The 22,898-nt window shown below is 41.8% G+C and overlaps 1 protein-coding gene across 1 annotated transcript in view; it reads right to left on the bottom strand.

The window, feature by feature from the left end:
- The window catches only part of FBH1 (F-box DNA helicase 1), a 57,988-nt gene that overhangs the window by 33,240 nt on the left and 1,850 nt on the right, over positions 1-22,898 (bottom strand). The window contains exons 2-14 of the mRNA XM_069978892.1: positions 19,596-19,754; positions 18,913-19,397; positions 16,505-16,635; positions 14,897-15,029; positions 11,448-11,638; positions 7,852-7,935; positions 6,560-6,654; positions 5,784-5,952; positions 4,694-4,916; positions 2,309-2,396; positions 1,622-1,708; positions 1,335-1,471; positions 217-316 (exon numbers count right to left, since the gene is read on the bottom strand). Of these exons, the coding sequence (XP_069834993.1) occupies positions 217-316; positions 1,335-1,471; positions 1,622-1,708; positions 2,309-2,396; positions 4,694-4,916; positions 5,784-5,952; positions 6,560-6,654; positions 7,852-7,935; positions 11,448-11,638; positions 14,897-15,029; positions 16,505-16,635; positions 18,913-19,397; positions 19,596-19,754 (2,082 nt within the window). The remainder of the gene's footprint in view (positions 1-216; positions 317-1,334; positions 1,472-1,621; positions 1,709-2,308; positions 2,397-4,693; positions 4,917-5,783; positions 5,953-6,559; positions 6,655-7,851; positions 7,936-11,447; positions 11,639-14,896; positions 15,030-16,504; positions 16,636-18,912; positions 19,398-19,595; positions 19,755-22,898) is intronic.

Below are 22,898 nucleotides of genomic sequence, written 5' to 3' on the forward strand. Positions count from 1 at the left end.
CATTTAAAATTGGAAGCCATCTAACAATTCTACAGAGTCAGTTACACATCACAGAACACAAAGTGCATCATGGGAAAGCCCAAACCAGAAAGTAAAGAAAAAAATGAAGACAACAAACTGGAGCTTAAGGTCAGTTTTTTTTTTTTTATCAGCGCCGGAGTTGTCCTTTAAGCAATGTTGTTTAAAAAGTACTGAAATGATAATCGGGCTTCTCACCTCCTTGGTTACCTCCAACTAAAACTTTGTGCCGTATCTTCTTACAAGCATCAAGTATGGTTGCACCAAGGTAAGCTATTTCAGGACCAAATCGGAAGCTCTAAAAATAAATTGGAAAAAAAACATTTAGAGGGACATGTATCATGTGCAACTTTTTTTGTGCAAGTGATACTCTTTACGAGCTGCATCAAATTATAAATTTGTTTCGCAAATACTATCATTAGGCGCAAATGCTTATTGATAATTGGCAACTAAAGAAATGTATCCTCAGCACATAGGGTCAGCCTGCGGCCCAATTAAATGTTGGGATATGAATTTATAGCCCACTTCTTGGTACCATGAGAAAATGAGAACTTAGTGAGCCAATTTGAGGACTTGGGTCCTCTGAGAAGACAATGTAATTGCAGGTCTGTCTCCCATTTGGAGATATAAGTTAAGCTTATCCGGAGGGGACTGTAGAATGCAGAACTTGTGCCTCAAATGCCACCTGGTCAGTGGGAACCTGTACAGGCGAGGGTATAGGGCAAAGAAAGTGGCGCAATTGGGTTAAGCTTTATGACCCCAAAAGGTCCACATCTGGGACATAATAAAGTTAAATTAGTGGGTGCCAAGTATTTTCTGAGCAAAAATTGATAACTCTAAAGCACTTGGCACAATGCCATTCGCTTTCAATGCCCTCATTGCTCTGTTAAAATAAAAGTTGGACTGGGAATAGTTTCTATGTGCAACAAAGAGAATCTTACCATAAGACGGTGTGATAAATGTTCCCCCATGATCTTTCAGATCAGAATAAAAAGCCGGGATCCCTAATATAGGGAACATGGCAGAAGCAGTAATCGTAATATGCGATTTTAAACTATCCAAAAATTATAGGTGTACCCAAGGGATAGGTGTAGAGGGGTGTTGTGAGGTGTGACGACATCAAGCTAAAGTCCTGGTATGGCGAGAGGCATAGTAATACAGATAAAAATCCCATAACCCAACCCCACCCCTATCCTTCAGTATGCACAATAAAGCGTGCTTAATCTGCACAGGCTTGTACGCCCAGATGTTGGGGAACACTGCTGTACAGAACTTTGATCAGGAAGATTAAGCTTGGAGAACATAAATAGACTTACCTGAGTAAGATAGAAGATGTGAGTATGAGGCACCTCACAAAGAGCATTTACAGCACCGCGGAACGTATAGATTTGTTGGTGAGGATCCCCAACAAATATTTTCCCACATTTCTGGGAAAGGACAACTTCCATAATTGCTACAAGAAAAGAGCAAAAGCAATTTATACTGTAGAGTTGCCTGATATACTGTCAGACTTCTTATCATAAGTGTTTTAGAAGATAATATAAGCTGCATCCAAAAGCTAGAATGATTTTTTTTTATCATGTTGTGATAACATTCTACTTACAAGGTGTGCAGTCTTGGGCTTCATCTACAAATATAGCATTATAAAAGGAGAGGTCTGGTCTGCGGAGCTGCCACAGCTTCAGATAGCCTGGTTAAAGGACATGAAAAAGATTATAATAAAGACACAGGATGTCAAAAATATTACACAGCGTATGCTTGCTCTGAGTTTTTTCTCATAACAATTTTAAAATTTCATGTAATTTTATAGGTTGTTTGTCTATATAAGATACCCAAGATAATCTTTCTTATCTTGAGTTAGGGCTGATCGTGTGAATAGTGGCACATGCAGTGGGCTCAAAAGCTCACCACGTTCGCTCATCCATTGACTGGGGGAGCCGTAATTGTCCATCAGTGAGGAAGAGGCCAAGGAAAGCAAATGGGGAAACTTATTGCTGTTGGCAGTACCGCAGTGCCCCAGACACGCCTCTATGGCCTCCAATAAAAGATAATTTTTCCACTACAGCGCCAACGGAGGTTCTACATAAGGTAACCGTTGCAACCACTGACCCTTATGCTATATGCAAATGTGGCTAGTTACATATACATATTCCAGCTGAGTTTCCCTTCATACAGTCAGGCACAGGCTTTGTATAGATAAATGGTGGACCCACTGGTATTGTACAAACTGATGTCATATTTTGATGGGCTTTATAGGTAGAAGACTATAAGACGGTTAGTAACTTCTTACCATCATGTGTCATTTTGTAAGCATACTGACGAGTTTCTTCAAGACTTTGCATTCTCTGCCAAATTTTTTCTGCTTCTCTCACTGTAAACTATAAAGAAAGTTATTAAACTAAGCTATTATGAAAAACTAGCTCAAACATTGCTTAATATACAGACTCAAAAGTCTCAGGACACCCTTCTATTTCAGAAAGAAAAAACAACAAGATGCAAAATACCCCAGCAAGTAATGGGTGAGGGAGCCTATCCTTATAATGTGTCTAGAGTTTGGTTGCTCTCTTGAAAACTAGATCTAGTTTTTCCAATTGGAAGGTGGTCATGTAGCATGAAAATTGATTGCCACAATCAGGTTTGTAATATCTCTTGTGGTTTAAAAGCTATCATAGGTTCAAAATGTATTAAAAGTTTGTACCAATTGGATCCAGTGCCTTCAGCACCATGGACCACACACTGAACACATCAAATAGCCTTGTATTACATGGAACATTCCTGTGACTTAACTCACCCTCTACATAACTACACTTGAATGTGTGTGCAAGATAATCTTATGTGCTGTACTTCTAGGAACTAACCAATCAACCAAATTGATCAGTACAACAGGCTGGAAGGCACAACCTCAATCTGCTCACGCCGGAGTACACACATTATTTCACTAGAACAATGCAAGCAGACACTGTGACCGACCCTTACCACTACACTGACAGACTAATGAAAACAATAATCGTTCGCATTTGAACGATAATCGACTCGTGTAAACACAGCGAACGATCAAGCGACGAGGGAGAAATTGTTCATTGTGATCTTTCAACATGTTCTCAGATCATCGTTAGTCGTTCACTAAAAATTCGCAGATCGCTTCGTGTAAACAGTCTTTCAAAGATTCACCCTATGTGTGAGATGGGCTTTCGCGATCTTAAAAACGCAATAATGATTTTTCTAGCGATTTTTTTTAACAATTTATTCGTCTAAACGCTGATCGTTATAAAAACCAAATCGATGCTTCAAAATCGTTAAACGATTGATCCCTCTGTGTAAACGGACCATAAGAGTGAGCAATCTAAGGATATCTGTCTATAACAGTGATTTTCAACCTTTTTTGAGCCGCGGCACATTTTTTATACTTAAAACAGTACATATTATACAGATAGTTAATAATATAGATTCTAAATGTATTTATACTCACTCAGTGTGAAACCTGGGCCTGTTTTCTTCTCCCCCCCGTGCTTCTCTCCACCCTACTTCTCCCCCCTTCTTCTCTCCTGTGCTTCTCTCCACCATACTTCTCCCCCCTGCTTCTCTCCTGTGCTTCTCTCCCCCCTGCTTCTCTCCACCATACTTCTCTCCTGTGCTTCTCTCCCCCCTATTTATCTCCTGTGTTTCTCTCCACCATACTTCTCCCCCCATGCTTCTCTCCTGTGCTTCTCTCCACCATACTTCCCTCCACCAAACTTCTCTCCGCTGTTTCTCTCCCCATCCCCATGTTTCTCTCCCCCCTGCTTCTCTCCCCTGTTTCTCTCCCCCATCCCCAGGTTTCTCTCCCCCATGCTTCTCTCCCTGTCTCTCCCCGATGCTTCTCTCCCCCATCCCCAGGTTTCTCTCCCCCATTGTTTTCTCCTGTTTCTCTCCCCCATCCCCAGGTTTCTCTCCCCCCCTTCCTCCTCACCTCCTCAGAGATGGTCGCCACTGCTGTCCGCCTCACCTACTGGCCGCCCGTAGGGCCCGGACGTGTCCTTCAATCAACGGAGACCGGGAGCGTGGTGCGCTGCGGCGGGCCGTAGCGCACACATTGATTGGATGCGTGCATCACAGCCCGCCGCAGCGCACCACGCTCCCGGTCTCCGCTAATTGGATAGTAAGAGCACGTCCGGGCGCTACAGGCGGCCAGTAGGTGAGGTGGACAGCAGCAGCGGGGCGATCTGCAGGGGCACCATAGTTTGGGGAACTTTTCCCGCGGCACACCAGACCATGTGTCACGGCACACTGGTTGAAAATCACTGGTCTATAACATTAAAAGACACAAAGTTATTCTTATGATGGATTAATATGTCAGTTTATGACGAACTGAACACCTATTAACAGCACTTTATAATGTACTTTACGAACTGGATTCTATTTATGTAGCCAATACTTCTTTGTGTTTATTACACAAGATATTTATTTCACTCATAATACTAAGGTACATTGGTACAGCAACTGAATTTTTATATTTTTGACTGTCCGCAAAGGGCCTCATCTCATTTACTCCTAATTACATTACAATTACAGTGCACATTGGAAGAGGATACATAAATTGCATTATATCTTAGCTTTTGTGTGCCCTCTCATAACTGTGTTATTTCATGTACACCTGAAGGGTGGAGAAGTTCTGGATAAGCCTTTTAACTAGTACCTGTTGATCGGATGGAGACACCATTTCCCTTTCTCCGCGGTTATTTTTAGACCATATAGGAACATGGTCTCTTTCAATTGTATCATCAGCGGAGGCAAAAAAATTCTCCAGTGTTTTAACAACAAGTTTGGCTCTGATAAAACCAGCTTTCCCTTCAGGAAGGACAAAGTTGACTGTATATGAAGTAAGCTTTGAGGGATTCAACTTCTTCCTTTGCTGATACCTAAAAATGTAATTATTGTATCAAACAAAGATTACATGTACAAATACATACAGAGTCTTATGCAGTCTACATAGAATGACTTTCAGATACACAAGCCATATACATATACAAACATAATGCAGCCGGACATCCCGGGGACCATGATACATGCTATGCTACAACCGCTAAAACCTTTGTACTGCCTCCTTGACTATTGTATTGAGTACAGCTATAAGAGTACTACCAAGCAAGCTTTAGGCTGGGTTCACACAAGTATATTTCAGTCAGTATTGTGGTCCTCATATTGCAACCAAAACCAGGAGTGGATTAAAAACACAGAAAGGATTTGTTCACACAATGTTGTAATTGAGTGGATGGCCGCCATATAATGGCAAATATTTGCTGTTATTTTAAAACAACGGAAGTTATATTGAAATAATGGCAGTTATTTACCGTTATATGGCGGCCATCCACTCAATTTCAACATTGTGTGACCAGATCCTTTCTGTGTTTTTAATCCACTCCTGGTTTTGGTTGCAATATGAGGACCACAATACTGACTGAAATATACGTAGTGTGAACCCAGCCTCAAACTCCACACAACATGGACCCTAGGGTGCAGGGTTGCAAGATGTATCCACTGTTTCAAGTGAAACTTATACTGCTTTTTCTTATTGGGAAACCAAATGTGTAGCACGTAGTGTATCTGGTCAGCAATGGCAATTTAGTATATCATTGACCAAAAAAAAAATGTAAACATGTATAAAGCACACACATACATAGAAACACACACACAACAAAGACAACCTGGGCTTTAGTAAAGAACCAATGACATACAGATATATAATGGTTACTTTAGTAGCAGAAACAGCTATGTAGTAAACGTACAGTTTTCCTGTCTGTTGATAAGCCAATGAGTGGAAAGTTTTGCATATAACGTTCTTGGGGAAAAGCTGCGAGGCGTGATTTGCAATGGATTTGTTGAATGTTGCGTACAAAAAGCGTAGGTGAGGTCTCCTTTCTGCATACTTAATAAGGGTTGAGGTTTTCCCAGTACCTACACAAAAGGAAAGGGGTTAGAAAAAGGTCTACCAAGATTGGCCAAATAATAGAAAAAACAACAAATAGCTACACCATTGATCAATGGGTGACGGCGTTGGGGGTCTGTCCACTATGCACCAAAGAAGTGGAAAAAAAGTTTGTGTACAATCTTTATTCCTTTCCTCAACATTGATAAGAAGTTGGCAGCTTGCTCCTAGGTTATAATTTTAACATGAGGACGTGTATTCCCTGCAAACTGTGTGATGCCTGCCGATAAAGAAGTTAAAAGGGTTGTCTGGGGAGCAGAAGATGGCTGAAGCCTTTTGCTCCCTGCACTCATAAAATATTTTTTGCATGTTATGGAAGTACAGCTTTTAAAGGAGTAGTTTAGCAAAAACCATTTTCTTTAAATCCAACTGGTGCCTGAAAGTGTCAGAGAGTTGTAATTTACTTCTAAAAATTCTCAAGTCTTCTAGTACTTATCAGCTGCTGTATGTCCTGTGGTGTATTCATTCCCAGTCTGACACAGTGCTCTCTGCTGCTACGAGTCCTACTATATTATTTGACTGAGCCTAGGAGTATTGGCAGTGCATTAGCAGACAGGGCATGTATAATGTTCTTACCTGCAAAGGCCATTATTTTTACAACTTGTCCTTCTTGAATATCATGGTTTATTATTTGCTGCTGTTCATTTGTAAGATTGAAGGTTGTCTTATGTCTAAAGTAGAAAATTAACAATTAAAATTGAAATGCAAAACAAGCATTACAGAGATTTTCACAGTTTTTAACGGTTTCATTTCATACACAGTAGCATAGCTGCCAAGGAGGCAAGCCACACAGCTGCCAATTGCAATTATTTGCCATTAAATGACGGCCATCCACTAAATTACAACAGTGTGTGAACATAGCCTATCTGTGTTTTCAATCCACTCCTGGTTTTGGTTGAAAAATACTAAGCAAAATACTGTGTGGGGACATAAACAAAATACTGTATGTAAAATATGGTAAATTTATCTAGCTATCAAAGTTTACTGCTGCCTAAAATTACAAACTATATAAGCCAGATATAGTTTAGCTATATACTATGGGGGACATTTATGCACTAGTACGCCGGTCTTAAAATTAGGCACAGCCCTCAATTTACCTGCACCTGCTGTACAGGGGCGCAGAAATCTACACCTCCTCCTTAGCAGGAGCGGGGAATACAGCAGGCGTACGATAGGGAGAAGGAGCGAATCTGTGTCTTCTCCCTGGCATATGTCCCAGCAGCAGCCTTCATCAATCTCCCCAATGTATTTGTAAATCCTCACTTTTCTTTTAATTGGGAAAAAAATATTAGTCAGACGTTTGATCTAACAATAGGAACGAATGAATAAACTTAAGGCCCCTTAACATGAGTCAATGCAGCACTGCAAGCTAGTGCTGATCACTGTGTTGTTTATATGGCCTTTTAACTTCATTACAGTCTCATGACCCATTTACTCAGGCTTTAAGTGTTTAAATGCCTGTACAAAAGATGTGGTCAGTTAGTGTACAAGAGACTTCTCATTTGTTGGCTTAGACATGGCCCTTTCACACAGGTCGATTATTGGCAGCCCTATGGGCATCGGTGCCTGCCTGCTGATTATCAGTCCATGTAAATAGACCATGAGGCGCTGTTGCTCAGTGAGCAATATTGTCTTCCATTTACAATACAAAACATAGCATTGATTTACTAAATTTGTCTAATTCTTTCATGGTTTAAACTTATGAAACGTCTATACACACACATACAGTCAGCAGGTTACATTCCCTCTCCATGTTGTAGATGGATTGAAAGAAGAAATTTATTCCATAACAGTAATGTGGATAATATGTTCATTCATACAAAAATACATTTATTTTTAACATGTTGGTGGATCATTAAAGCACACACCTTGCATTTTCATAGGATTGTATTTTCTGCTGTGAGCTGCTATTCTCCAGAAGATATAGACTATAGAATAAATTGTAATGGATCCTGGTAAAACAAACAGTAGAAGCAAAAAAATTAAAAAAATAAATAAAAAAAAAAAAACAGGATGCAAGTTTATGTTTAAGTAAAATTCATAAATAGGTCTAAACTTTTGCATGTGCCTAAGATCTACACTACAGTAGCCCGGCACAGCTGCTACAACATGAACAGAGTTAAGGCTTCCAGCTCTATTCACAGTGAACATTCTGCTGAACAGCTTATTGCCAGATGTCTGACCCATACTCCACAAACCCTCTGCAGGTGTCCTGTAGTATGTGGCACCAAAAACCATTAACAGAATGTCTTTTAAAGGCCATATTAGACAAAGAGATTATCTGCCAGATCAGGCCCATATCTCCCTGTGTAATAGAGCCAGTGGTCAGCAGACGACAAAGCTGACTGCTGTCTTTCAATTTGTCAAAGAATAAACCACCAGCGTCCGCACATCTTTCTGTGTAATAAGTGTATGCTAGCAATGTTTGCACAGCCCTGGCCATAAGATTATTGAGCCATCTAGAAGATCAGTGCTCGATTACCCACAAGTCCTGCCATTGTGGCCATTTTCTCCCTTTAAGACACTCTATTATCTTTACAAACTGGATGATTAATTGCTAACTAGATTTGCATTTCCAGGGAACTACATAGTGCTTGAAAAGAGCGCCCCTTTACCAGTGACTTCCAGAGCGCCCCTTTACCAGTGACTTCCTTTTAAGAGAAACTTTAATCCTGGGTGCCGTCCCTTAAAGAGCGACTTGGCTCCCGTCCCTTTTAGGAGCGACCTGGGTCCCTTTTAGGAGCGACCTGGGTCCCTTTTAGGAGCGACCTGGGTCCCTTTTAGGAGCGACCTGGGTCCCTTCGCTCTTAAAAGGGACCCGGGTCGCTCTAAAAAGGGACCCGGGTCGCTCTAAAAAGGGACCCGGGTCGCTCTAAAAAGGGACCCGGGTCGCTCTTTTTAGAGCGACTTGGGTCCCGTCCCCTTTAAGAGCGACTTGGGTCCCGTCCCCTTTAAGAGCGACTTGGGTCCCGTCCCCTTTAAGAGCGACTTGGGTCCCGTCCCCTTTAAGAGCGACTTGGGTCCCGTCCCCTTTAAGAGCGACTTGGGTCCCGTCCCCTTTAAGAGCGACTTGGGTCCCGTCCCCTTTAAGAGCGACTTGGGTCCCGTCCCCTTTAAGAGCGACTTGGGTCCCGTCCCCTTTAAGAGCGACTTGGGTCCCGTCCCCTTTAAGCGCGACTTGGGTCCCGTCCCCTTTAAGAGCGACTTGGGTCCCGTCCCCTTTAAGAGCGACTTGGGTCCCGTCCCCTTTAAGAGCGACTTGGGTCCCGTCCCCTTTAAGAGCGACTTGGGTCCCGTCCCCTTTAAGAGCGACTTGGGTCCCGTCCCCTTTAAGAGCGACTTGGGTCCCGTCCCCTTTAAGAGCGACTTGGGTCCCGTCCCCTTTAAGAGCGACTTGGGTCCCGTCCCCTTTAAGAGCGACTTGGGTCCCGTCCCCTTTAAGAGCGACTTGGGTCCCGTCCCCTTTAAGAGCGACTTGGGTCCCGTCCCCTTTAAGAGCGACTTGGGTCCCGTCCCCTTTAAGAGCGACTTGGGTCCCGTCCCCTTTAAGAGCGACTTGGGTCCCGTCCCCTTTAAGAGCGACTTGGGTCCCGTCCCCTTTAAGAGCGACTTGGGTCCCGTCCCCTTTAAGAGCGACTTGGGTCCCGTCCCCTTTAGGAGCGACTTGGGTCCCGTCCCCTTTAAGAGCGACTTGGGTCTCGTCCCCTTTAAGAGCGACTTGGGTTCCGTCCCCTTTAAGAGCGACTTGGGTCCCGTCCCCTTTAAGAGCGACTTGGGTCCCGTCCCCATTAAGAGCGACTTGGGTCCCAGCCCCTTTAAGAGCGACTTGGGTACTATCCCTTTAAGAGTGGTTTGGGTACCCTCCCTGCTGCATGGCTGCCTCAGCTCTGCTATTTTATTGACTGAACTCTGCTACTTATAATGGTAAAGATCATTGCTCGGTTACCATGACAATCTTCCTCATGTCAGTGAGACAAAATCATTAAGGACCTTCCATATATTACTTTTTCTATTGGCCAATAGTGGACACGTGACTGTGGATGTTGTGAGACATTGCCTGACAAGACCTTAGAGTTCCTATTGGCTGCTATATTTCAGCTATTTGCATATGTGCTGTGATTGGCTGTTAGCGGTTAGAGTGTGGCCATTATTTCCAATGGGCCATTGTTTTCTATGGGAAATTAGGGGTCTTTAAACTTAAATTTCTTAAAAACGACAAATCCGATCGAAACGAAAAATAGATAGCACACCACACACCGCTGAGGGTTTTGAAACGCAGTTTGATTGGAGTCTGTGCGCAAAGCGGTTCAGGCTGTATTACGCGCAGAAAAATGGCTGGAAGAAACGGAAGAAGAAGAAGAATACGGATTACAATATAGCGCTTTTCAAGCACTATAATAACTGACCCCCTGATAGGCGCCATTGTCACAAGATATTTCATGTTATTCACTTCACCATCAATTATGACTGGTTAGTGTCTATAACAAAGTCTGAACCAATCTATCACATGTATAAGGTATGAGGGGAGAAGCAGGGTAACTTTTTTTATACTGTTACAAGGGGGGGGGCTCTAAGAGAGCTTATGAGCTCCAGTATCTAAATAGTGTCATAATCAGTCATCTGATACATGTCAGGCCAAAAAGTTATTGCAGCACCTTAAAGGGGTTGCCAGAGAAAGGCGCCAGATGCGTCCGTTTTAGGGGGCTGGGGCAGGCCCGAGCTGGGAAGGGCAACAGAAGGGTCCATTTAGGTTTCTGGAGCGGGCCTGGGAAGGGGGGCCAGGAAGGGCTCAGGCTTACAGTTTTAAGGGGTTCTAGATGGGTTGGGATGGGTAATCGAGTTAGGGTGGAGGGGCTCCCTAATGGTGCCTTCAGCACTCTCACTACAGATATCAGTCAGCATTCTCATCTGCTTTGTTTTTGTTGACTGATGAACCTTGTAATTGGCAAGCAGGAGCTGTATTCAGAAATACAGGCAGGCTTAGTATTTGAGGCTAAGCCTAACCCCTTTGTTAAGTTCCACAACCAACCCCCCCCCCCCCCCCCACACACACACTTTGCATTATGCCCTTGGGTTTTGTACTAAAGTACTCTTCTGATTGTCACCCCTGCCTGGACCAGTACTAAGGTGTCATCTTTTTCTCCAAGGTCAGACTTGCAGCAACCATTAGGAGATAGGGCCTGCTAGGATTTTGTAGGTGAAAAGTATGGGGCTGGCTAGATACAGGACAGCTGTCTCCTCTCCTGCACAATGCTGTCTGAACTATACAGCTTTCTTTAACCAATGTCTTACGATGTTGTGAAGTGCAGGGAGGCTGCTTTGCAGGGGAAAAGCCAGCCGTCAAGCTGTTCATTGACTGGCCCATTTGGTACACCGACCTATATGGTATTTGCTTAATTGCCAGATGGACAGTCCGGCCCTGCATTCAGGTAACACAATAAAGAGTGTTCATTCTTATTAATACCTATTACTGATTAGAATCTTCTCTTCTCTCATTGCAAAGAGAAGGGTTGCCAAACAGTATAAGGCTTCCATGATGTCAACAAGCCTTAGAGGTGATCTAAAATGTTGCAAGCATCTCATCAGCCTCTGGATATCGCTTACTGTGGTTGACAGGAGAACAATTACTGCCAGCACTGCCCAAATGTTGACATCCTGCAAAAATACAAAGAAGAAAATAATTTTAAGTTCTAACATATGAGAATACGAACTGCAGGGCAGGACCTGGCTACTGGGGATACTAACCACAGGGGTAAGGGGGTGAGCGATCTGCTAAGGATGAAGATCACCTTTATGGGGAACCTGGCTAGTGACGGAAATTACACATGGGAACCTACTTCATTGGGGAATCTACCTAAATATGGCACTCAACTAATAAGGAATATTACCAACTGATGGAACATACCTAATGGGGATAGTTTCTCTGCTTGGGGCACTTGTCTCTATACAGGAGCAATCCACCTAGTGGTGGTGGGGGGGGGGGGGGTTCGCCTAAGGCACCAAGGGGGGATGTGAAGCCTAAGATGAAGCCTGGTAGTTTAAGGAGATATGAGTCATAGCTAGAAGAAATAATCTGGGCTGGATGGAAGAAAAAGGAAAGTGAACAACTCTGATCAGAGAAGACACCCACGTGAGTCATTGGATATAACTGTACCGTCATCTCTTATAGGCTACATATGGTCTGTGGTGATTATGATAGCCATCATGGTATGAAGTTATTATTTAGGCATTATGTAGGGTGTCATTGGTAATATAAGTTTAAGTGTATTGGTTGTTTTGTTCAGTAGCAGTATGGAGGCAATACCCAACTGTCATGACTGCTCAAGAGTGTGCTGTCTGCTTTTTATTGTTTATGAAGGGTTTTACCCAAATGTTGTTCTTGTACATACTTTTTGCAGCAGCAGTGCTTAAGATATTGCAGCTAGGTCCCACTGGGACGCAGAAAGAAAACCATCACTGCCATTTTAAAAAGTAAAGTGTGTGCAAGTGTATATTATATAAATTTAAGGTGTATGGTGTTTACTGTAATGCCTTTCAGGGAGCACTGTGGGTATTACAATGAATTTCAGGAAAGAGGTGTGTGGGGTAGGTACTAGTTCTACATGGTAAAAACTACAATGAATTAACCTGATTTGGCAATTGATTTGATTATTGGAGTAGAAATAATTGATCTACATTGCTCGAATTATGTAACATTATTATAACTGTTGTAAGCATTTCAATGGTGATGGCGGTGACACAGACAAAAGCAAAGAAACAGGGAAGCATTGTAATGTGGTTCAATAAGGTGAGTAGAGTTCCCCTTTAACATTGTATGTTGAATTTGTATCTAGAAATGTGAATTTTGCTTCAGTTGCGCACAAAGTCTGCAACAAAGTTTGAATGTGAATTTCTTTTTCTGCATTGAATTCACGGGAAAAAAAAAACTGCAACTTAAAAAAAAAAAAAAAAAAAGTTCTGCACACAAATTCACAAATGCCTAAAAAAATTCTGCCGCATTTTCACTGTGTGTAGATGTAGCCCTATGTGGTAATGAGATAAAGTCATCTCAGCTACTTTTGCAATTCTGGTAACTATTGAGATGAATGTAGCTTAATTGCAACACACGCCTGAACTGAGACAAGATGGCTGCTGTCTCTGGAAGAAAGTGACCATGTTTTTGTAGGGCTGAATATCCCCTTCAAGCTACATTCACTTCAATGAGCGTGGCAAAACCACACCCAAACTGGAGACAAGAGTTGTGCTGTTTTTCCAACGCTGGATAACCCCTCTTAAGGAAATACACAATATGATGCAGATGCAAACACTGATTGTTAAACACAGATTATTTCAGGTTACTCCTGTCTCACCAATTACTCGGAGCACTGGGGGCATGCCCCCCCCAGTGTGACCATATGCCCTCCCCTCTGTTACGCGGCTCCATTGATTCTAATGAAACCGCATCACAGAGGGGAGGTGGTTTCTGCACAATGGGGGTAGTGGGCCTGCCCCCAGTGCTCCGAGCCAGGCCGCTGCTTTTGAAAAAGACCAACGCCAAACACAGGAACCGTTTGGCAATTCAAAAAAAAAAAAAAAAAAAGGACCACACCACTGGGATCCCAGCTCCAAGTGGCTAAGGTTCTTGTTTTGTTTTTTTTAGGGTGGGGATTCCGTACCGTCCGGCCTGTGCAATGGGTGGCCTACCGGCGGGCCCAGTTATATTGTGTGATATGGGTGATATGGAAGACATAATATGGATAAAAGAACACAGTATATCTTGATACAACTTAACAGAATGCTCTGCTATTAGGTTATATTAACCAACTTTATAGTAGTATTGAACCAGGAGTGAGTGAGGACTGACCTGATACGAATGGTGGTACTGATCGATCATAATATATGGTTGTAAAGGCCATCAGGAGCTTCGGGCATAGTGTGAGTGTGCCTCAGGATATGGGGACACTCGCATTAGTGTATATGTGAGTAGCTAATGTGGACTCGATGGCCTTGAATGTTTCTTAGTTGAAGCAGGCAGACCTGGAGTGCCGCTAAAAATTTTATTTTATTTATTTATTTTTTGAATGAATGGTCTGGTTCAGTTTAGAGCCTTGTGAAAGATAGAGACAATTGAATTAATATTAGGGGCAATGTTGATCGGCATTGTGGCTGGGCCTGGTGGTTTGCTGCCCGGAGCGCGGGCGGGATGGTGCAGAGTCATAAGTGGATAGGAATTAGGGGTGTTATGGAAGTAAGGGTTTGGGAGAGGATAGATTGGTTAATTGCGAGGTATCTCGCACTGGCGTCGGGGGGGGCAAGACCTCTATATAATGAAGTCTGTAAAGTATGAATATGATTATTGATGTACTGCTGGCCGATGTCCCTACCAATGTTTAATACTTTAGGTTTCACTTTTTTATATTCTGGTAAAGAAAGGGGTAGGAGAGAGAGAGAAAAAAAGGGAAGGTGTATATATGTGTATATATATATATATATATATATATATATATATATATATATATATATATATATATATATATATATTTTTTTTTTTTTTTTTTTTTTTTTTTTTTTTTTCATTTGCTTTACCACACTGGTATCTTTCCCCCCCCCTCTGGCCTTTGTATTATTTGTGTCATTCCCCATGAAATTTTTGAGTTTAAAATATTTTGTATATGATGTATATGTAAATAAAGGATTTGTTAAAAAAAAAAAAAAAGAAAAGAAAAAACTATGTACCTATGGTACATTCGCTTTAAGTTAGAACACGCTAGGTCAGAATGGCTGACACCTATATTCTATGAAATTTAAGCTCAACCATTATATTGAGTGATCCATTAGTTTGAGACAAAAATGATGAACCTATACAGGACAACCCATTAAGAAGGTCAACTCTGCAAAAAAAACATATACATATATGCATTTATACATACATACCTTAGTGTTACATAGTAGCTCTGGAAGCCTCTGGACAACACATTTTTCAGCAGCTTCATATAAATGATGATTCTTCAGACATTCCAAAACTGCTTGTGAGTCAGTGACATGAGTAGATGAAGTAGCAAAGTACCTACAGAGTATTTACACATAAGTCAGTAGGTAAGAAACCAAAATGTAACAATTTTCAACATCTATTCCCACCATCTGACTAGATACAATGATTTGCATTGAAGTCAATGCCAACAACAGCCATTTTTTGGCTACGGACGTCCAAACAATGTTCATGTCACGGCCACTGTCTATAGACTTCAATGCGATTTTTCTTTTAAAACAATGACTGTTTGATACTCAAAATAATGGCCGTGGTTTTGAATGCCAAATAACGGTCGTTGTTTATATGTAGTGGGAACATAGCCTTAAAGTTTCACTGTCATCATAAAAAAACTTTTGACGTCATAGAGACATGAAGCAAGGAGGAGTCCAAGAGCATCCAAGTTCAGTCTAAGATCTTCAGTTTTGCAAATCCATGAGCAGACAAGCGACGTTTCGACCTCAAGCTTTATAAACATGTCTGCTTGTGGATTTGCAATAAACTGAAGATCTCAGACTGAACTTGGATGCTGTTGGACTCCTCCATGCTTCATGTAACTTGGTCAGTTTCCAGGATAACCGACACTCCAGCGTGCATCCCTTACACTCCACTGCTATTCTCTGGACCTTTTTCCATGGTGTAGTTGGATCACAAACTTTTGTTATGTCATATAGACCTGACAAATGTTTTGATTGGTCCGGGTCTGAGTGCTCAGACGTGTACTGATCGGGAGAACGAGCTGGAGAGGAGCGCGCTGCAGTGCGTCCTCTCTGTGTTAGAGAGAAAAAAAAATAAATCTGGCTCAACTGAAGTCATCAATATAGTCTGAAAAATGTATTCCACACATTTAATAGAATTATTTCTGTACAAGCATAGACATCTGCCTGTGTGGGCTTACCCTGAAAAGGGTATTCCAGCTACTACCCAAGGAACAGCAGATAATTTTTAAAGGGGTTATCTAAAAAAAAAAATATTTTAATCTTTAAAACTGGGTCACTCAGGTGCAACCAATACCCAGATAGTGCCAGTTTCCTGTTTTCCATCCCAGCACCTAGCAAATGCTCAGTCACAGTGATAACCTACTTCAGCATGTTATTGGTGAAGGCAGCACTTCCCACGTGTTAAATTCTGTCAATACTTTTTAGGATAACCCCATACATAATGGGATCCAAACAGATCATTAGAATGGGGGACCCTAATCCCACATTCCTCCTCAACAACATAAGGTGAAGTTGCATGGAGGAGAGGCCAGCATGCTTGGCTCTTCAGAAAACACCCCACCCCCCACATATCAAATGTTTAATCACCTATCCTATATGGGGTAATCTTTATTACGCGATCATGATTGTCTGCTCATCTACTAAGGGGATGTGAGCATATCAGAGTTCATACAGTATTTTTCCTAGACATAGAATTTTGCCAGACATCCTATCACACCTTGCGGATTTCCCTTGCTATATTGTTAAATATCAGAAAACGATTGCAGAGACATATCATATACTAAGCTTTCTTACTTTACTAGATGTAGTATAGAGAGTGGGCTGTCTGCAGTTATTCCATTCTCCTTAACAAGACCTGAAATTTCCATTACAGCTTGGCCATCTTTAGCAAGATACCGGTGGTACAATTTCTTCCACCTAATAAACTGAAAAATTACAAAATGGAAGTCATAAGCATAGAAGAGGACTTAATGAAATGAGATAACAGTGAGATCAGTAAAGTGTCCAGAGCTTTCCTCCAAAAATGCTTAAAGGGAATTATCCCACCATTCTAAAGCTCTCCCCACAGGATAAGAGGTGGGTGTCCAACCACTGGAATATCCACAGATCCCGACTACAAGCCAACCTATAGAAGTACTTCATTTTAGGTTATCTGTACGCTATTTGATGTATATTTTAAAGGCTCGTAATAATGATTATAATGGGTTCACTGTGGGATATTTCAGTGATAGGATTATAAATAAATTTCTATCAGTCGGGGTGTTAGTATTAAGACCGAGTCTGATCAGGGGAATGAGAGGGGAGAGATGCGCACTGCCGCGCACCACTCTCCCCACCTTGTGTCTAGGCAGCCCCATACACCTACATTATCCATCTGTCTCATTTACATGAGACAGAGCCAGGAGAGAACATGCTCAGTGCACACTTCTCCAGGCTTGTTCTCTTGATGAGTTAGTCTGAACACTGAGACCAAACCAATAAAAACATTCCATAAAAGTCTTCTAATAATGTACAAAAGGAATTGCAATAAGAAAAACTAACATGTTGATGTATCTGTCTTAGAGATGAGCAAACCGGGTTTGGGTTCGAGTCGATCCGAACCCGAACATTTGATATTTGATTAGCGGGGGCTGCTGAAGTTGGATAAAGCTCTAAGGTTGTCTGGAAAACATAGATACAGCCAATGACTATATCCATATTTTCCACATAGCCTTAGGACTTTATCCAACTTCAGCAGCCACCGCTAATCAAATGCCGAAAGTTCGGGTTCGGATCGACTCGAACATGCTCGAGGTTCGCTCATCTCTAATCTGTCTTTAAGAAGTAAAAAAATAAAATCTATGTGTTACATGATCCAATTTAGCAAATAATCTTGTTAAGGCTCAGGTGCCATATGCATCATAGTTTCTGTTATAATCCTGATGCAGTGATGATCTGGGGCATGATGTGCACTACAGAACCCAGTGACATACAATGGAGTAAGATGGACTATGGTGTCTGTTTTTACAAATTACAATCTCTAACATAGATTAGGAGCCTCTTATAGATGTAAACAGAGCCTGCCTTTCATTACAGCTCCTATGTAGGCTCATACTTCTATCTGTCATCGCACACCCATTGTGCAGGTAAGCAAAAAGTAGGGGGCAGATAGAGTACAGTATGGCTGCAGCCTCAGGCTTCACAGGGTTTGTTGTCTGTCACTATGGGGATATATGGGTCTGCATAGCTGCTGTAGAAATAATTTCATTAAGACCATTAGCAAAGTTGCTTTATTTTTAGATACACTAAGATAATAAAAAAGGCTTATGAGACAGAAGTCATAGCCTTTAAAGGGAAACTTTTACCATGAAAATACTATCTAAGCTATCAGCATCATGTTATAGAGAAGAAGCTGGGCAGATAGATATGTATCTTTATAGGAAAAGATTCAGTGAAATTTGTAATTGATTGGAATTGATTGTATTGATTGTAATCTCTGATGTTCCCAGGCTAGAGTCCAGTCCATGAATAACACTGTCCACTGGACACCTTAAAGGGGAACTGTGACGATTTTTTCTCTTTCACAACAACTGGTGTCAGAAAGTTATATAGATTTGTAATTTACTTCTATTTAAAAATCTTAAGTCTTCTAGTACTTATCAGCTGCTGTATGTCCAGCAGGATGCAGAAATCAATAGTCCAGGCGATTTTAAGAAACTTTGTAATTGGGTTTATTAGGCAAATCTGCCATTATCTGCATGTAAAAAGCCTTTTCCCAGGTCCCCCCTCCTCTCCCTTCTGTCATCCACTGCTCAGAATCAGGAAATCTCAACTGTTTTACATCAGTCGGGTCCTGTCTGTGCTATGGAGAGGGGAGGGGGGAGGAGGGAGATTAGTGGCAGCAGAGAGCAGAGAACAAAGGATTACTTCACAAGGAGACGCTGATCAGAGAGGTCAGTGCTGATGTCAGAGGAAAAAGCCTGGTGATGTAGCTGTAAATTAACTCTCTGTTGTTCTGTTTTGGGGCCTCATCTCTCCCCTCTCCATAAAGAACAGGGGGGTAGAGTTTACAAACTGCTTTTTCATGATAAAAATGCATTTTTCGACTAATAAACCCAATTACAAAGTTTCTTAAAATCGCCTGGACTATTGATTACTGCTAAAAAAAAATTGATGACAGTGACACTTAAAGCTGAATAGCAATCCTGAGACTATGTACAAACCAGTGGATCATTGATCAAAGAGTTCCATTTACGACACACCAAGCTGACATTCAGATAGAGGTCCACAACTGGAAGGAAGCCGAATATCCGTTGTAGCAGTTCATCTGGGAATTGGTTTAAATGTCCACACAATGGATTGTTCTGATCTGTCACACCTAACAGTCCATAACAAGACTCAGAAAGGGAATCCAGCATAAGACTCATTTCATCATCATCCTCCTCCTCAAAGAAATTGCAGGAAGATGAGGGAGCATCCCCTCTTGGACAATGGGCATGGTTTCTACTTTCTATAGAAGAAAAGGGTCTTTTCCTGCTGAAGGTGAGCTCAAATGGCGACACATCACTGTCATAGTCTACAACGTCCTCATCAGTATGTCCAGACATATCTTCTGCCATCTCAGGAATATGACTGCTGCTAGCGGATTTATCTGTACTCACATTATCATGTGAACTAGGGGGAGGAAAGGTTGGTTTTCTTTCTTTACCTATAGAAGGAGAGAAACAATTTTTTTTACAAAAAATGTAAATAACCAAAATATTCTGATCCTATGAGTACCTGAGATATGTAAATCAGATGCTGACCCCAAATGTGATGGGAACCACATGCTTTACGTTGTGAACGGCATTCTATGTCTTTACAATTAGGAAATGTAGTTGACAGAAGATGAAGGGATAATGCCTACCTTGGAAGCACCTCTCAGCCCTGCTACGTGGATACAGGCCTCTGTGCACATCTTGCTTGGTTTTCCATTGGCTGAAAGGTTGAGTAAGGGAGCATAAACTTTCCCCGCTCTTGGACAGCTCCTGACAGTCTGATTCTGTAAGATGCTTCCGCCTTTTCACTGTTGAACAATAAAAATTTTAAGGTGAAATCTCTGTACAGCTCTGCAGGTCGCAGTCAATGTACATGAGCAAAGAAACTGGTCTATGGAACAGAATCAGCGGGTTTATATGGCTGGGTTCAGAGCTACGTCTCCTAGCTGTCCTACTGCTCGCTCATTGACACTGACAAAAAAAAGAAAATCAATAACACACTACATAAAGTCCTCATGCTGTACTTACTAGCATCAATGGCACATTGATTGGTATGGCACCTTGTAACCGGATGGGTTTATTTCAGAAAATTAAAGTGTCTTGTTGATGTGATGAGAAGGAATGTATTATTTTAATGGCTGTGTGTGTGTCTGTATATATATATATATATATATATATATATTTATAGCTATGTGTGTAAAAGTCATTGTAGTTGTGTGTATGTATACTGTCACACCTATGTCAACTGTTCGGCCATATACCTTCACAATAGCGTAAACATTGGCGGATACAGTTGTTTGTTGCTATTGTTGTATGGCTGAAAGAACCTTGTAGCTGTAGTTGTAAAACTGGGTACCCATTGTGCTTGGTAAATATGTACAAGGCCGGGGAAACATCAGATAACTTCCATTCATGGTGATCAGTGGTCTACAAAGACATTTCTAGAAGCACATCACCCCCACCCAAACCTACTATAAAGGTTAGGGGTATGTAGCTTCTAGTCAGCCTCAGCTGGGACCATGGAAGGAAGGTGCCCAGCACCCTGGAGGTCATCGAGGGAAATGGGGTATATTAAACCATAATATACAAAGGGGCTCCCCATTTCATTGTGGATGAAACAACTCTGCATCTGTACCATCTGTTACTGCAGCTAAGTATTGTTTTCTGTATTAAATCTCTTATTTTTCTATAAATCTGTGTGATTATAGCCTTCTGCAACTATTATCAAAAGCAGAGGTGAGAGGTTATCAAATGAAGAGGTGAGACCAGTATGAGGGTGCGTGCACACTATGGAATCCAGGCAAATAACCTGGCCCCCGATTTTGCCGCTTGCATCTCCACCCGTGCCACAGACTCCATTTCATGCACAGGCAGATGGAGGAATCCGCCTGTACATAGTATTGAGTCTATGGCTCGGGGAGAGATGCACGTGGCCGTGATCGGCGGAATCCACGGCAGGTTATTCACCCGGATTCTGTAGTGTGCACGCACCACTATGCAAAGGAGCAGAGCTCTGTACAGAGGATCTTCAGTGGAAATAAGCACTTAGGACCCTTGCACACTACGCAAATCGCACAGATAACTTGCCACGGATTCCGTGCACGCTCCCACTTGAACATTTGGCCATCCCATAGGCTTCATTCTAGGCTCAGGCAGATTCCGCTGTCCACCCAAAGAATTGACATGTCTGTATTGCAATCTGTATGGGTCTCAGCACCTGAACTCCCATTGATTTATACATTTGACATATCTCTATGACAAGTGAGATGAAGGGTCTAACAAGATTAGTAAAACATGACTGCTTTCCTCCAGAAACAGCACCACACCTGTCTATAGGTTGTATATCGTGTTGTAGCTCGGCCCCACTGAGTGAAGGCAGCCAAGTTTCAATAGTACACATGACCTGAGGTGTGTTGCAGCGCTGTTTTTTGGAGGAAGTGGTTTGTTTGATCCCAGACAACATCTTTTTAAAGGTTAGTTTCCTTTTAACTATACATCTACAGCTGTATGTATACATTATTGAGCAGCATGTAACTTTGTGGACTACAGCAGTCAGTAGATTGCTTCTACCTGCAGAGTGACATCTGCTGCGTGCTACTCAGACTGCCTGATACCAGAACTATCTAACTTTGCCCATGACAACCAACCACAGCTCAGCTTTCATATTCTTATTAGACAGTCCGATATATCTGGGCCTAGGTATCTATTCAGGCTGCAGATGTAGCCCTATAGTTGAATTTAATCACTAGCACTACAAATAGTCTCAGTGTACCCCAAGCTTTAGGTCGCCATCTCCCACACTGCAGTCACAGCATGCGCTAAAACTTTGCCCCTAGCAATTGCATAGCTGCAAGATGTTGCCAGGCTTGATTAGCCCAGACCGCGTGGCTATTGGTGCCTGTATGGTTTCAGCAAAGCGATCCCACAGCGTGAGCTGCAACCTTTCCCTGCCAAACTGTGAAGAGCATTTGACCATGCATAATAATAGAGAATGGGTTGAGCAGAATTTCCCTACTGACTAGCAATAAGGCTCTTTTCACACCATATTTTCTACTGTGTATTTGACCATACATCTATTTCTAGTGACGTTTCCAAACAACAAATACATAGGTTTTTAATTTGAGTCCTTTTTTTCTGCTGGAGAGCATACCATAGACGTCTGCATCATTCTGTCCAACTAAGGCCATGTTCCCACACTGTAAAATAATGGCCGCCATTTTAATTTAAAATAATGGACATTGTTTTCAATCCTCAATAATTTTCCTTGAAGTCTATGAAAACAACGGCCATTGGTTCAAATAATGTATAAAATAACGGCTGCTGTTCACCATGGGTGTCAAATTAATGTTTGTGTAATTAATTCGAGGCCGTTATTTAGCGAACAGCGGACGTTATTTTACATTGTTCACACATTGACTTTTTCACTGTAGTTTGCACAATTTTGAATGGAACTTTAAAATAGACACATGCAAAGGGTATGAAAAAGTGGCCATGTCAAACCTAACCTAGAATAATGTACCAGCAGCCGTCATTTCATGTCATTGTCATGTTACACAACGGCTGTTAGTTATTACTCAAACTAACGGCTGTTAAAAATCACTGAGTGAATAACATAGCCTAAATCACGTACAAGTTGCTTTCTGAGTCTAAAAAAAAAAAAAAAAAATCTATTCAGAGTATAGAAGAGTGGACTGCCCTGGAGGCACCACATAGTATCAGTCTACTTTATAGAGCAAATAAAAAATAAAAAGCATGACACTGCTGGACTGACAAAAACATGGCATAAGGGGGCCTTAAATCGGCAACGCTGGGGACATAAAGGTGTTATTTTTTGTTATATATCTGCAGTGTGAGGTAGAAAATCATTAGCAAAGGGTCTCATGTTGCCGAAATGCAGTGGAGTTCCACTTTGGAGTTGGTGGCCATATCCTTATAAAACAAGGAATGAGGAA

Source organism: Dendropsophus ebraccatus, chromosome 1 (assembly GCF_027789765.1).
Source record: "Dendropsophus ebraccatus isolate aDenEbr1 chromosome 1, aDenEbr1.pat, whole genome shotgun sequence".
Taxonomy (NCBI): domain Eukaryota; kingdom Metazoa; phylum Chordata; class Amphibia; order Anura; family Hylidae; genus Dendropsophus; species Dendropsophus ebraccatus.